Source organism: Salmo salar, chromosome ssa08, assembly GCF_905237065.1.
Source record: "Salmo salar chromosome ssa08, Ssal_v3.1, whole genome shotgun sequence".
NCBI lineage: Eukaryota > Metazoa > Chordata > Actinopteri > Salmoniformes > Salmonidae > Salmo > Salmo salar.
Genome location: NC_059449.1, coordinates 14,256,934 through 14,273,429, shown reverse-complemented (window position 1 = coordinate 14,273,429; position 16,496 = coordinate 14,256,934). Strand labels below are relative to the sequence as shown.

Below are 16,496 nucleotides of genomic sequence, written 5' to 3'. Positions count from 1 at the left end.
TTGTGTTTCAGTGCCTTAGTGTGCATGAAGTCTTTTGGTTTCCAAATAAACATGATGCCAAAATCCTCCTCGCCCTTTCACAACAACGTGCCCCTCAAAAACTGAAATGAGACTAAGTGGCTGCGAGTCATTTTTCCAAACACATTGCCATGATGTCTCAATAGCGTACTTCCTTCAGAGTCTTTATTTCCTTTGTTTATTCAAGAGGCGAGGTTTGACTTCAGCAAGAGAGGAAGATTAATTATCAACCAATGAGACGTGTGAACAACACGAGGCCGTAGCCAAACGGACCAACCAACCGGGGCAGGAAATCACGTCTCCATTTACAGTGAATGAGCCTGAGCAGTAGTAGTGTCAGTAATGTGATAGTAATGTTTTCCCCCCAACGTGGATGGAACACTGGGTTTATGTTGGCACGGTGACCATGGACAGAATCAGGGGATGGACGTCAATTGGCATAGTGTTTACCTCAGAGTTACGTTCACCATAGCAAAGTTGGGTTACTGAACACAGCTGTTTGTGTTTGTTCAATCCAAAGTCAATGAACACTAGAACCGTTTGAGAATGTTCCAAATGAGAAAACAATGACGTTTGATTCAAACTAGCTACACATTTAATCTAGATCATTTGACGATAAATAAAAACCCTGTTATAATATTTAGAACTTATAAACTTACCCGTTCTTGTCTCCGAACACATAGCTCCCGTAGAGCCTTCTGGACTGACAGCCTCTGTAGATGAACCCTCCCACAGGTGCTGCTCCTCCACTGGTCGCCAGGTCAAAGATGGACGCCTCGTTCTCTACAGAAACACACAGATACACAGGCCTCAGATCAGTATCATTAAGATGGATGCCTCGTTCTCTACAGAAACACACAGATACACAGGCCTCAGATCAGTATCATTAAGATGGATGCCTCGTTCTCTACAGAAACACACAGATACACAGGCCTCAGATCAGTATCATTAAGATGGACGACTCGTTCTCCACAGAAACACACAGGTACAGGCCTCAGATCAGTATCATTAAGATGGACGCCTCGTTCTCTACATAAATACAGATACACAGGCCTCAGATCAGTGTAATTACAGAGGCTGTGTCCCAAATTGCACCCCATTGTCTTTAAAGTGCACTATTCTTTAACCAAGGCCCATAGAGCTCTGGTCAAAAGTAGTGCACTATACATATAGTGCACTATACACAGTATATAGTGCCATATGACACTTAGACAGAGTTAGATCTCTACAAGCTCCAAAAAACAAATGCAGAACGATTGTGGTATTTTAAGTCAATTTGAGTATCCCTCCCAAAAAAGTAACTTTTGGAACATATAGCATTTGTCAAAAGTTATTTTTTTCAGCCTAAGATAGCTGTCATTTGACAGCTTGACCAAAATATGACTAGCTACATCTTAGATATTACACATATAATATGGGTATTGCAGGGAGTTTCACTCTGTTTATTCCCTACAGTCATAGAAAAAAAGTTCCAAAAGGGTTCTGTGGCTGTCCCCTTAGGAGAACCCTTTTCGATTCCAGGTAGAACCCCTTCTTGGGGTTCTACAAAGGGTGCTCCTTTGAGGACAGCCGAAGAACCCTTTTTGGTTCTAGATAGCACCTTTTTTTCTAAGAGTGTACAATAGTATTCTCTGTGGTGGCAAACATGGCACCATACCTTCACTCTGCACCTGGAGCTGCCATGGTCAGACCCTAGCCTAATGACTGTGACTCCCTGAGACCTGGAGCTGCCATGGTCAGACCCTAGCCTAATGACTGTGACTCCCTGAGACCTGGAGCTGCCATGGTCAGACCCTAGCCTAATGACTGTGACTCCCTGAGACCTGGAGCTGCCATGGTCAGACCCTAGCCTAATGACTGTGACTCCCTGAGAGCTGGAGCTGCCATGGTCAGACCCTAGCCTAATGACTGTGGCTCCCTGAGACCTGGAGCTGCCATGGTCAGACCCTAGCCTAATGACTGTGACTCCCTGAGACCTGGAGCTGCCATGGTCAGACCCTAGCCTAATGACTGTGGCTCCCTGAGACCTGGAGCTGCCATGGTCAGACCCTAGCCTAATGACTGTGACTCCCTGAGACCTGGAGCTGCCATGGTCAGACCCTAGCCTAATGACTGTGGCTCCCTGAGACCTGGAGCTGCCATGGTCAGACCCTAGCCTAATGACTGTGGCTCCCTGAGAGCTGGAGCTGCCATGGTCAGACCCTAGCCTAATGACTGTGGCTCCCTGAGACCTGGAGTTGCCATGGTCAGACCCTAGCCTAATGACTGTGACTCCCTGAGACCTGGAGCTGCCATGGTCAGACCCTAGCCTAATGACTGTGACTCCCTGAGACCTGGAGCTGCCATGGTCAGACCCTAGCCTAATGACTGTGACTCCCTGAGACCTGGAGCTGCCATGGTCAGACCCTAGCCTAATGACTGTGGCTCCCTGAGACCTGGAGCTGCCATGGTCAGACCCTAGCCTAATGACTGTGGCTCCCTGAGACCTGGAGTTGCCATGGTCAGACCCTAGCCTAATGACTGTGACTCCCTGAGACCTGGAGCTGCCATGGTCAGACCCTAGCCTAATGACTGTGGCTCCCTGAGACCTGGAGTTGCCATGGTCAGACCCTAGCCTAATGACTGTGACTCCCTGAGACCTGGAGCTGCCATGGTCAGACCCTAGCCTAATGACTGTGACTCCCTGAGACCTGGAGCTGCCATGGTCAGACCCTAGCCTAATGACTGTGGCTCCCTGAGACCTGGAGCTGCCATGGTCAGACCCTAGCCTAATGACTGTGACTCCCTGAGACCTGGAGCTGCCATGGTCAGACCCTAGCCTAATGACTGTGGCTCCCTGAGACCTGGAGCTGCCATGGTCAGACCCTAGCCTAATGACTGTGACTCCCTGAGACCTGGGTGTGATTTATGCCCACTCTAATGAGTCCTGTTTTCTCTGTTGGTGTAGGAAGAGAAAAGGATATCCATGTTTACTGCCATCTGTCACGAGTCCATTAGTATGTAGTGGAGGGTGGTTTCAATTACTGTGACTGAGGCCTTGCCTTGTTAAAAACAACTTTGCTAAACTGGATTAAAATGTAATGTCAATGTAGGGCTTTAACTGCCACCATACCTCTTCATTAACGTTGAAACTGAACAAATTAAGTGATGGTTGTACTAAATTGCGCAGGAGGTTGATGATGGAGTTTTTGTGTATTTTTGGGACAACATGAATCGTTATGTAGTCATTATGGGAATAATGGACATTATGATGTGAGGAGTTCTCGCCCCTATTAGGGTGTAATCAGATAGGTAATGAACTCCACCTCCATCATGGCAATAGTATAATCGGGGCCGGGGGTAATTTGGCCCAATCACTGGTCGTCCTGGGTGAGAGGTGGCCAATGGAATGGGTGGGGGCTTTAAACTAGGCTGAGGGGCTGGGGGGGAGGGGGTTAGGGGGGGTTGTTTTGCGGGTGGCTGAAATAGCACTCATTGTGTGGTTATTAGAATCAAACAAACAGCTCTACATGATTCAAACCAAAGCACTAATTTCTTAATTGTGTTAGAAAGAGGGTTCTGGTGTCGATTATGCTCTTTTGACGTGCACCAAGGAGAATATGAACCCCAGGTCCTCATGGCTCTGTTTAGAGTGCTTTCAACTATACTAACCCATCATCAAGATATTCATCGTGGCTGACAACTATAAATCATATTCATGGACACAAACTCACATTCCCCTGGCAACGATATGCGAGGACGAATCGTTTGTGGATCACAATAACTTCTGATACCTGTACAATAACTATTTTTTTACTCAGATACACTGTGTACTGAACAAGTTGGAGGCTGACCAAATACCGCATTCTCACAATAGGAAGGAATCCAGTTGTATTCCAAAAGAACAGACATCGTTTTTCTCGTGCAGAACACACAGTAAAATGAAAGGTTATCCAAAAAGGTCATTTGTGAGGAATTCCATCAGATTCTTCCACACTTTCCCAAGGTGAGAGAGGACATGACATGAGACTGTAAGGCAGACAGAGCTATTTTCATAACAAGCAACATTAATGTCCCATTGATGTATTCCAGACAGACTCCTAAAGGGCACTCTCAGGCTCCTAAAGGTCCCAAATGGCAGCCTGCCCACTATAAAGTGCACTACTTTTAACCGGGGCTCGTGCACTCTGCTCTGAAGTAGTGCACTATGTAGGGAATAGGGTGCCATTTGGGACACATCCTCAGTGCTGTTAGGGAAAACCATTAGAAGAAGGAACTCACCGTAGTCTTTCCCCTTAGTGATCGCCAGTATTCTCCCTGCTGACGCGTTCCTGCCGCTGGCGTCCGTGCACAGGATCAACAGACTCCCGTTGTTATCCGTATGATGCCGGTCCACGGCACACCTGGGGAAAGGCAGGAATGAACGGATAAGTGGGAAAAACATTGGAACGTCATGGCACTGTCCATCTGCGATGATGCGTCACTCCCTGAGCATCAACGATCACCTTGGGGTGGTCGTGCCACATGATAAAACGGTGGCATGCAACGGGGGTACAGTAAATCAATAGCTGCATATCTCACACACACCCAGCTACAACTCAGTAAGATTGATGAACACGTTCTAATGAAGCTCATAGCCTAGTACAGTCAATCCATGATCAACCTTTTACCATGTGAAGACACAGAACAACCGAGGCAGTAACACACGGAGTGATCTGATCATGTCCATGGTTGAGAAGATACACACTACAAAGGAATAGGTGCAACAGTCACTCACAATTAACTGTCACTCAGAATGAACTGTCACTCACAATTAAAAAACGACATACTATATACTAATATTAATATATGAGAAGATACACACACACCATAGTGAATTATTGGGGGGATTCTCTGGGTGGGTACAGGTATCAGGTATGTGAAGTATTGGTGGGATTCTCTGGGTGAGTACAGGTATCAGGTATGTGAAGTATTGGTGGTATTCTCTGGGTGGGTACAGGTATCAGGTATGTGAAGTATTGGTGGTATTCTCTGGGTGGGTACAGGTATCAGGTATGCAAAGTATTGGTGGTATTCTCTGGGTGGGTACAGGTATCAGGTATGTGAAGTATTGGTGGTATTCTCTGGGTGGGTACAGGTATCGGTATGCAAGTATTGGTGGTATTCTCTGGGTGGGTACAGGTATCAGGTATGTGAAGTATTGGTGGTATTCTCTGGGTGGGTACAGGTATCAGGTATGTGAAGTATTGGTGGTATTCTCTGGGTGGGTACAGGTATCAGGTATGTGAAGTATTGGTGGTATTCTCTGGGTGGGTACAGGTATCAGGTATGTGAAGTATTGGTGGTATTCTCTGGGTGGGTACAGGTATCAGGTATGCGAAGTATTGGTGGTATTCTCTGGGTGGGTACAGGTATCAGGTATGTGAAGTATTGGTGGTATTCTCTGGGTGGGTACAGGTATCAGGTATGTGAAGTAACATCAGGTACATCATGGCCATGGAGCATTTCACTCACCTGCCTGGGTCATGCAATCCGTGGGCAAAGATTTCTGGTGGCTGGTTGGTGCTGTTGAAGTAGGGGTTGTTCCTGGGTATGGAGTAGGGAGCCGTGCAGCAGTCTGTGTCCACGTCCACCCTCAACACAGACCCTGTGAAATCACTGCAGACAGCACACACAAGAAAGGACAACTGGTTAGGTGGGAGGAAAGTGGTGGAGGTGGAAAAACTGTAGCTACTGTCTTGGTTTACTGCTTCCATATTGCTTCATCTTGCCAAATGTTAGAAGACTTACTGTCCTTTAAGTTTTGGGGAAATGGCCTACAGAAAGATGTCCATAGAAAGATTCCCATAGACAGATACCCATAGAAAGATGGCCATAGAAAGATAATCATAGAAAGATGCGAATAGAAAGATGGCCATAGAAAGATGCCCATAGAAAGATTCCCATAGAAAGATACCCATAGAAAGATGGCTATAGAAAGATTCCCATAGAAAGATACCCATAGAAAGATACCCATAGAAAGATGGCTATAGAAAGATTCCCATAGAAAGATGCCCATAGAAAGATACCCATAGAAAGATGGCTATAGAAAGATTCCCATAGAAAGATTCCCATAGAAAGATACCCATAGAAAGATGGCCATAGAATGATGCCCATAGAAAGATGGCCATAGAAAGATACCCATAGAAAGATGGCCATAGAAAGATACACATGCTAAAGATTCTGACAGAATGATCCCCACAGACTAATCCCATAATAGCCTACACATTGCCCTTGACCTTTGACCCCCTGACCCCTGGGTCTCACCTGAGGCCGTCCATCTCCTCCATGTCGTCCAGGGTGATCATGCCGTCTCCCAGGACGATGTGCAGCAGGCCGTCAGGGCCAAACAGCAGCTGTCCTCCCAGGTGCTTCCTGTGCAGCTCTGCCACTTCTATCAGCATCCGCATGGTCCTACTGTCCACCATGTTCGGGTTTTTCCTGATCAACAAAATTAAATTGAAAAGCGTTCGATCAAATGCATTGTTTTTTATCTCTATGAGAGGAACCTAGAGTGTATTGTTTTATATCTCTATGAGAGGAACCTAGAGTGTATTGTTTTATATCTCTATGAGAGGAACCTAGAGTGTATTGTTTTGTATCTCTATGAGAGGAACCTAGAGTGTATTGTCAGAGGCTGGCGTGACGTTTCAATACATTACATACCAAGGGTGGATAGTGTGTGCATGCTTTTTCTCCAACCCAGCCCTAACACACCCCTGCATTAACCAAAATGAGCCCTAAACATATGTTGACACTATTGGGGCCTACTACACATATTGAGACAAAAGGTAAAGAACGTATATTTAAAGGATGTCCTGATTAAACAGAGAGGTGCTCATGTAATGGATGGAAAAAGAGCAATTCTGTACGTGAGTAAGATGATACCACTGCAGGAGAAAATGCTGACATGTAAAAACAAGCTAACTCACTGACAACACACCAACGAGAAGAGTGTTTGATGAGCTTGTTGTCTGGAGACATTGGGTTTTGGATTTGACGCTTCATTAAAGCTCAGAGTTAGGACGTTATTACGATGTTGGGGTGAATCTCAACTCAAAGCTGTAACTCAAACCCATAAAGTGATGACTTTCCAAGTCCAGAGAAAAGATTTGGCTTCATATTAACAGCCACAAAATGTTTAATGATGTGTTATTTTGGGCAGGGTATTTAGACAGAGAGTTTCTTATTTTGTTCCTTCAGGGTCGTTGCTCTGCCAGGAAGAGATTGACTATTTCACACTGAGTGACATACAAACACCAACGCCATGGCTTCTCCTCAAAACGCCACCACCTCCAAGATTATAACAGTTTGAAAAATGAAGTCTTTAAACCGAGCCATACAACCATATAGTGATTATGATAATAAAAACGTAATACTTTAACAAGTATAGTTACGAGAAGTTTGTGTTGTTAATCACGGCTTGTTGTGCAACGGAGCTCTGGTATATCACCAGCAAAGCCACAAACATCTACATGTTGTCATTAGCGGCGTTGTAGAATTATACGCCGCCATTACAGTTTTCAATAAAAGAAAAAGCTGTCGCCGTCAGAAAACACGTTTCACGGTGCGGGACTTGACTTGGCAGCAAGCCGACGCCGGCTGCATTCAAAACTCACTAGAAAATAAACATTTCCTGTTCATCAACTGTACTTTATACTAGTGATGGGGACAAAATTGTTATGTTACATATCGGGATATTATTTTTGACGATATATCGTATTGTTTTGGCAATATTGCAATATTATTTGTGCACTAGTTGGCTGTAACTGCTCCAAAACTCCAGGATTTTTCCCTCATAGCTTGTTCTCCATGTTCTTTTTAAAATAGGGAGCCAAGATGTTTTCAGCACTTTTATTTCCATGACTGATCAAAACTTGTTTTCTCATGGCTCTCGCTTGTCCCTCTGCAGCAGACATATTGTGAGCAATATGTTTGAAACATCGAATAACATTGCAATAAAATAACAGTGCGAATCGCAATACACATAGAATAGTGAGAATCGCAATACATATCATATCGGCACCTAAGTATCATGATAATATCGTATCGTGAGGTCCCTGGCAATTCCCAGCCTTTCTTTATTCCTGCAAACATTTATCTTGGGAATCCATCTTATTTAGGCTTTGCTTGTTTCTGCAGCATCATTGGTTGAACCATGTGTGGTCAATGAATGTATCTAGGGGGTGGTTTGGTTTGGTTTCTCCCATTTTACCTGGAGACGGTGCCCACAGGACATAGATGTCAATTCAACGTTTATTCAACTTTGGTTCAATGTAATTTCACAGATTTTACCTGGAGACGGTGTACTCGACCACACGCAGGACGTTTCTGTATTATCAGTGGTTGAACCGTAAATGGTAAATGTTTGGCATGGGTTTCTCCACTAGTTACCTGGAGACGGTGTACTCGACCACGCGCAGAATGTGGTCGTGCGGTCCGATGGCCCAGCGCTCCTGGTTGGTGGTGTAGGAGACATACAGCTTGCCGTTCTTCTTGTAATTGGGGTGGAATGTGAGACCCAGCAAACCCCTTTCATCTCCTGCCTGCAGTCAGAGGACAAACACAAAGGACCAACAAGTTAATTATGTCCCTACTTTTTCTTTCATTCTTTCTTTCTTTCTTTCTTTCTTTCTTTCTTTCTTTCTTTCTTTCTTTCTTTCTTTCTTTCTTTCTTTCTTTCTTTCTTTCTTTCTTTCTTTCTTTCTTTCTTTCTGCTGCTTGTGCTGATAGTAACTAAAGTCAAAGCCAACCCATAACCCACAGCCAATCACCCTCCACCTTGTCTCGTTCTCTCTACTTTTCTCACTATATTTCCTTCTCTCTCTCTCTGTCTCCTTCCATCTTGATACCCAGTGCCCACCCCACCCAACCGAATCCCCCTCTTCTGTCCTCCCCACATACCGTACCTCCACTACCGCCCTCATTGACTACTGCATTACAAACCATTATAAAACATTTGACTCCAGCCAGTGCTCCCCCTCGATCCCCCTCCAGTCCACCCCACCCCAGCCCTCTCTCGCTCTCTCTCTCTCTCCAGCTTGTCTTCGGGGCCCCTGCGACGCCCAGGCCATCCCGGCGGCCTCCATTGTCCGGTGATTTGTGTGTGTAATCTTTGGGGGATATCCGTGAATGCTATGCTGAGTGGCTGAAAGAATTTATTAGCTCACTCGTAGTTCATAGAGAACACAAAAGTGCAGAGTCCTTCAGTCCTTTTTCTCCCCCACCCACCCACCCCCCGCACCATGCAAAATTTGCGGATAGAGATGGAGGGGGGAAGAGAGAGAGAGAGAGAAAGAGAACCTAAACAAGGACAGGGCTGCCAGCACCCAGTGTCTTGGCAACATGTTTAGAAACCATCTAAATTGCTTGTGTAATACGTAAACCTTTGTCTCACCCCGGAGGCAGCTACATCAGTCACAACTCTGGTGGTCCTCCCATCATAGTTAGCTGTAATAAGCAGCTATAGCGTTTCAGTCCCTAGGCAATGCAATCAGGTCTTTGTGTTTCTCTCTCTCCCTCTCTTAACAAAAGAATGAACAGAATGCCAGGCTTAGGTGTTAACAATGTTTAAAACGTGCCCCCTTACATTTTTGGCCGTATGTTGTTGTCCCCCCCTCTCCAAAACAGCTCAAGCCCCATTCCTCCCTTAATAACAGAAGCATTGATGCTGGCTGGCGTGGAAGCAAAAAAATCGACCTCAAACCCCCCTAGAACGGCTACCTCACTGAAGGAGGCGAACCAGCAGCAGCATCAACATCAGCCAGAATCAATGCCGATCTGCCTGCGTCAACCTCTTGGAATTCCCTCTCAAAATATTTAAAAGGGAATTTAGGCAAAGAGAGCGAGGAGGTCTGGCCTTTGTGTTGGGCCTACAGTGTGGAGGCATTAGCAGAGGTGTAGTCCCGGGTCACAGGCCAAGCAACACAGATCATAAATTGGTTCAAGTGTACTGGATCCCCCAGAAACTGTTTGGACGGCGAAGGGCAGAACCCAGTCAAACATTCCAATGGGAATGTGATGGAAGTGTCCGTGTCGTCAGCCCTGTTAAGTACGAGCTAGGCCTACAGTGATCAGACACCGGGGTCCTTTCAATACCGCCGTTAAGATAAAAAAAATGTGAACGTTGACGAATAAAGAGAGTTCCTCTCAACGAGAATTTATGAGAACTACTCAATGTAAATTCCGTGTTGCTCAAAATAACAGGATTTATGTGGGGTTGGTAGTGAGTCCAATCAACTGCACATTGACAGTAATGAGTGGGAGATGATTCCAGTTTGCCACAGACAACCATTCCCGTCCCTCAACTTAAAATTATTGACCCATATGTCAGATTTGGGTTGCAGTGACCCGAATTCCCCACATAAACACTGGGAAGGAGCGGGTCAAGACAATAATTCCAAAAGGAAGGAGCCGTTTGATCTTCAGCTAAAAGACCACTAAAACACAGCAGCGGTAAATGGGCTGAAATATTAGCTCTCTCGCTAATGACTGCTCGTCATAACCAGAAGGCATACGGACGGCAGCAGAGCTAACACCAGGTCATAAGAAACAAACACTTGGAACTAGGGCTGAGTTCCAAATGGCACCCTATTCCCTACATAGCGGACTACTTTTGGCCCAAGCCCTATAGGGAATAGGGTGCCATTCAATCTTAACTCCTGATTAGGAGAAGAGAAAAAAATACATTGGATCGCTATCAAATGACTGCCAAAGCTACAGCAGACATATTGATGACAACGTAAGTAGGCAGCTCTGCGACAAAAGAGCTCATTGGAAGTGTTCGTGTGTTGAGTATTAGTTCCAGTTGAGATATCTGTTTGATACCGTTCCATTAATTCCATTCCAGCCAGTACAATGAGCCCATCCTCCTATAGCTCCTCCCACATGTCCTCTGACCACCCCGTTTGTGGTCATGGGAGAACAAAGCCTAGTAGCGGGGGGGACAATGGCCATCGATGATGTCATTGTGACACTTCTGTCAGGCCCTCCACAAATCACTTCATCGCCTTGACTTGAAAACAAGCTTCCCTCCTTTTCTCCTTAAACCGCTCTTCTCCTTCTCCCTCCTTTTTTTACAACCACCATCATTCTTCCTCCCAGTGTGGTAGTGGGTTCTGGTGGAATCTCATGGGGCTGTGCCTGTCTGTCTGTCTGTTGATGCTCCACCAACACCTGCCTCCAGATTCACAGCGTAGGCCGGACTTTATTCTTCCGTTTTTAACATTTTTTTGGTGTCAAGAGCCAGGCGAGGCAGAGTTGGAGTTCTCACCAGAACATCAGCAGCATTCCATAGAGCTGTGGAACGGGAGCCGGAGCAGGGAGTGGAGCATAGTGAGTGGCTACCGTTTCCAATCCCGCCAGGCAGCTGCCTTTCTGTTCCATGATGCATGGTTTGGCTCCCTGCATTGTTAGCCCAGCGCCTTTTGATCCTCATTGGCTCTGGCAATCCCCACAAAAATACATTCCACCACGAGGAGAGCTGATTGGAGAAAAACAATGCAGTCCCTTTTACCTCAAAGGCAATCTGAAATGTTCACACTCTTTTCAGCCCCCCACCTCCCCCTGGTTACTCCAGCACAATGAAACCAGGGAGCCAAGTCAACCCCCCCCACCCCACCTGTTAACACACATTAATCCTATGACAAGGTCGGAGCTTAGACCAGAGATCACTCAGTCTCATAACGAAGGGAGAGAGGAGAAAAAACTAAAGAGACCAAACCACCCAGCCCAATCAGATTGGATGCAAAACCACTTTTATAATGGAGGAAGCAGCCAGGCAATTTCCTGTATCACACGACAAGTCAGCCAACAGAGTAATGTCTTGGGTCTACGACTCCATCTTGATAAACTATGACTTTCACTGAACTTTCTCTTGATGTATTCCAGCGTATGTTCCTCTTCCCATCACATAAATAGGATAATAGTATGATTAACATTGCTGCTACCCCCCCCCTTCAGCTTCAGCACTTCAGTTCTCAGATGGAGTCAACAGTAGGAGTAAGAGCTAATTTATCATCCGCAGGGCACTTATCTCCGACAGTCTGAGAGGAACCACTGCTCTCTCTGGTTGAGTTAGCCTGACAGTCTGAGAGGAACCTCTACTCTCTCTGGCTGAGTTAGACTGACAGTCTGAGAGGAACCTCTGCTCTCTCTGGCTGAGTTAGCCTGACAGTCTGAGAGGAACCTCTGCTCTCTCTGGCTGAGTTAGCCTGACAGTCTGAGAGGAACCTCTGCTCTCTCTGGCTGAGTTAGCCCGACAGTCTGAGAGGAACCTCTGCTCTCTCTGGCTGAGTTAGCCCGACAGTCTGAGAGGAACCTCTACTCTCTCTGGCTGAGTTAGCCCGACAGTCTGAGAGGAACCTCTACTCTCTCTGGCTGAGTTAGCCTGACAGTCTGAGAGGAACCTCTACTCTCTCTGGTTGAGTTAGCCCGACAGTCTGAGAGGAACCTCTCTCTGGCTGAGTTAGCCCGACAGTCTGAGAGGAACCTCTACTCTCTCTGGCTGAGTTAGCCCGACAGTCTGAGAGGAACCTCTACTCTCTCTGGCTGAGTTAGCCTGACAGTCTGAGAGGAACCTCTACTCTCTCTGGCTGAGTTAGCCTGACAGTCTGAGAGGAACCTCTACTCTCTCTGGCTGAGTTAGCCTGACAGTCTGAGAGGAACCTCTACTCTCTCTGGCTGAGTTAGCCCAACAGCTGTAGATGCAGTGTGACAGAGCACAAGAACACAGCATGAGATATTTGTCTCACAGTGAATATATTTTATTGCGCGTCCCCGCCTCTAGCCCTGTCACACAGGCTAACACACTTCAATAAGAGTGTTAGGCGAACCCACACTGCTCAAAGCAGATGTCTTCATTCCAAACCGCTTTCGCCCCATTGCCTTTGAGGCTGGCTGATGTAAGCAACCAACAACGGTGTCGCTCTATTTGTACATAGGCAATGTGTCACCATGAATGAAATCAAAGCCAGCATATTGTCAGCCACCGCTGGATACAGGGAGATTAAGTATGGATGTTGGGCTGCGTTCTCTCTCGTTCAACAGCATCTGGAAGTGGTTCCCGCTTGAAACAGAACACCCAAAACAAGTTAACTGGCTGAGCACCTCAGTTAACGCGCCGTGATGGCTTTATAGTCAGCATGACACTATCAGGTGTTGGTACTGAGCTGAGACGTGCTGAACATGCCGTGTGGTACAGTTGGTAGTGACGAGTCGAAAAACAGCGCCCTGATCAGGACTGTGCCACACGGTTTCCACCGTGCCCCCGAGCCGCTGAGCCGCCTTCACCACATCTGAGCTACAGCCTGGCAGTGGTGGCGCAAGCCTCCGTTTAATCACCAAGCAGCTGGGAAATATAATCAGTCAATCAGTTGTTAGAGATGAGAGTATCTGATGCAATGGGCTTGGAGGATGGTGACTGTGACACCTCCGGGACAGATGGACAGAAACAATGTCAAACAGGGAAAGTTTGAGAGAGGACACTGTGTGTGGGAGAAGGGGTGACAGGGAATTAGCAGGCTTCCTACCGGGAAGAGGACGCCAGCAAGTGCGTTACACACACACAATCAAGTAACGACAGGAGGGGAAGGGGAGATTGGGTGTCAGGGAACACCCACGGTGCAATGAAGAGAGGAGAAGGAGAGCCTCCATTGCTCCCTCCCTTCGGCAGCATTGTGTCTGAGCGGGTCATCTTAATTGTCACGGGGGGGGGGGGGAATCGGCCGGGCCGGCAGAAGGAACCACAGAACATTACAATCAAAGCATGTGGTAGCTAGGGGAGTCAGGGCAATGATAAACCCTTATCTTCCCCTCTCAGTGAGTCTCACTCCAGCCCCCCCTTCTCATCTCCCACTTCCCCTGAGGCTCCTGGGTGTTCTATCTGTATAGAGGGAACTATGTCCTGTTGATGCAGTGAGTAAACACCTCAGCCCCCCCTGGTAGCCCCCTCTGGAAGCCCCCCCTGGTCCCCTGGTGCTGGGGGCCCCGTGCGGCCAGAGTCTTGTAGCAGCCAACAGCCAACATCACAGAATAGGACTCTGGGGGGGCCTACCGGCCGGCCTGCCGGGTCTCAAGCCACTCTCTAATTGTCATAATGATTGTTTTATCCGCTAGCAGTTAGGTTTAATGATGATAAGACAGCAGGAGGGTCGTCCTGGGCTCCCTGTGGGCCTGTTGGCATGTCCATTCGCTAGGGTCCGCTTCACTCCCTGTAATCTCCGCTGTCCTCTTTCTAAAGGAACAGTGGGAGGCATGCGTGATAGATAAACTTCCTGTCCAAAAAGTGTGCCCCCTCCTCCTCCTCTTCCCCATTTCCCTATCTCTGGACACTATCAGTTCACTCTCAAATTCAAGAACTACAGCTATCGCCTTGGATACGGATAAACATCATCAGGGGCCATATGTATTAAGAGTTGCCTTTTAGCTCACACAATGACTTTGATTACATGGACAGGGGGAAAGATGATCTGAGATCAGTACTCCTTCTCGGAGACAGCGCTAGATGTAACTGTCTGTGAGCAGGGCTGGGGTCAATTCCAAAAAACGAATTCCAATTCCATTTCCAAATGTTCTTCATTGAAAAGTGTTGAAGAGAATTGGTATGTCAGTGTACTTCCTGAATTGTCTAGAATTTAAATGGAATTGACCCCAAACCTGTCTGTGACACATAGCTAACCGTCAGTGGCAGACGTGGATGTCTCCATGTAAAGTTATGTGGTAAGAGCTGGTAAGAGCTACGATAGCATTAACAGGTCCTAGCAGGTGAGAAATTGAAACTGAACCTGAAATTACATGGTAAATTATAGGCCATTTCAAAAGCTTAACAATCCTACACAGCTATAAAGATGTTTCCAACTACTGGCACTGGACCTGACTGTCACGATTGTGTGTAGGAACGGACCAAGGCGCAGCGTGCGTATCGTTCCTCATATTTATTATATTGTGAAACTTTGCCAAACAAACAATAAACTATAAACAAACAACAAACCGTGACGACAGAGGTGCAACATGCACTAACTCAAAATAATCTCCCACAAAACCAAGTGGGAAAAACAACTACTTAAATATGATCCCCAATTAGAGACAACGATGACCAGCTGCCTCTAATTGGGAATCATACAAAAACCCCAACATAAAAACTAAACTAGAACACAACATAGAAAAATTAAACTACATAAAAAACCCCAGTCACGCCCTGACCTACTCTACTATAGAAAATAAGAGCACACTATGATCAGGACGTAACAGTAACACCCCCCCCCAAGGAGCGGACTCCGGCCGCATAACCTGAAACCAAGAGGGAGGGTTAGGGGGGGTGTCTAGTGCTGGTGCAGCTCTGGTGCAGGACGAAGAACCCTCTCCGCTTGGAGCTCCCCCCACTTTGGAACCGGACCGTAGATCGTCGCCGGAGGCTCTAAATTGCCGACCGTCGCCAGAGGCTCCGGACTGGGGACCGTCGCTGCAGGCTCCGTGCCATGGATCATCAGTACAGGCTCTGCGCCATGGATCATCACTGGAGGCTTCGTGCCTTGGATCATCACTGTAGGCTCCGGGCCATGGATTATCACTGGAGGCTTCGTGCCATGGATCATCTCAACAGGCTCCGGGCCATGGATCATCACTGGAGGCTTCGTGCCATGGATCATCACTGGACGCTTCGAACGTGGAGCCGGAACTCCCGGTCCGTCGTCGTTCCTCTCTCGCCGCCTCCACCTGCTTCCCCGGCAAGCTTTCTTATCTCTCCAATACTTCCTTCCAAGTCCAAGCTATTCTCTCCTCAACCTCCTCCAAAGACCAAGATGCCATCTCCTCCCGGGCACGCTGCTTGGTCCAGTTGAGGTGGGAGATTCTGTCACGATTGTGTGTAGAAACGGACCAAGGCGCAGCGTGCGTATCGTTCCCCATCTTTATTATATTGTGAAACTTAGCCAAACAAACAATACACTATAAACAAACAACCTGGTCAGGACGTGACACTGACGCTGCATGTCTATGGTGCACACACTACTGAGGTTGAAATGATGCCTACATGGAATACCGCTCCACTACACCAATCCTCTCCCCGGCTTCCAAGACGACGTCGATGAAAAAAAAGATGACTTCCTATTCAACTGTTGCCCAGAGGCTCTTCCAACACAAAGCTACGGAGGAGTAGGCGGGCGGGCGGGCGGGCGGTGATGATTGTATTTCTTCTTGATTCGCTCTAGTGGGTGTGCTGCTCCTCTTCTCTCGGAGAAGGTTCCAAACCAAACGGCAGTATAACATATCTTTCAGGGGGAGGCCAGCCAACCCGAGCCCCATCTCCAGGCCCCTCTCTCCTCTTCTCCTCCCCTGTTCTCTGGAAGTTAGATTTCCATGATGATGGGAGGTCAGAGCAGACCAGACTGAGTGAGTAAATGTCAGATAGGTGCTAATTCTTTTCAGAAGTACCAGACATGCCAATGGTTTCCTGTCTCGGG

General features: G+C 47.1%; 1 protein-coding gene across 1 annotated transcript in view; it reads right to left on the bottom strand.

Moving 5' to 3' along the window:
* LOC106610218 (hedgehog-interacting protein) overlaps window positions 1-16,496 on the bottom strand; it is a 44,805-nt gene that overhangs the window by 13,676 nt on the left and 14,633 nt on the right. The window contains exons 5-9 of the mRNA XM_045722765.1: window positions 8,431-8,582; window positions 6,304-6,477; window positions 5,512-5,655; window positions 4,279-4,400; window positions 678-801 (exon numbers count right to left, since the gene is read on the bottom strand). Coding sequence (XP_045578721.1) covers window positions 678-801; window positions 4,279-4,400; window positions 5,512-5,655; window positions 6,304-6,477; window positions 8,431-8,582 — 716 coding nt within the window. The remainder of the gene's footprint in view (window positions 1-677; window positions 802-4,278; window positions 4,401-5,511; window positions 5,656-6,303; window positions 6,478-8,430; window positions 8,583-16,496) is intronic.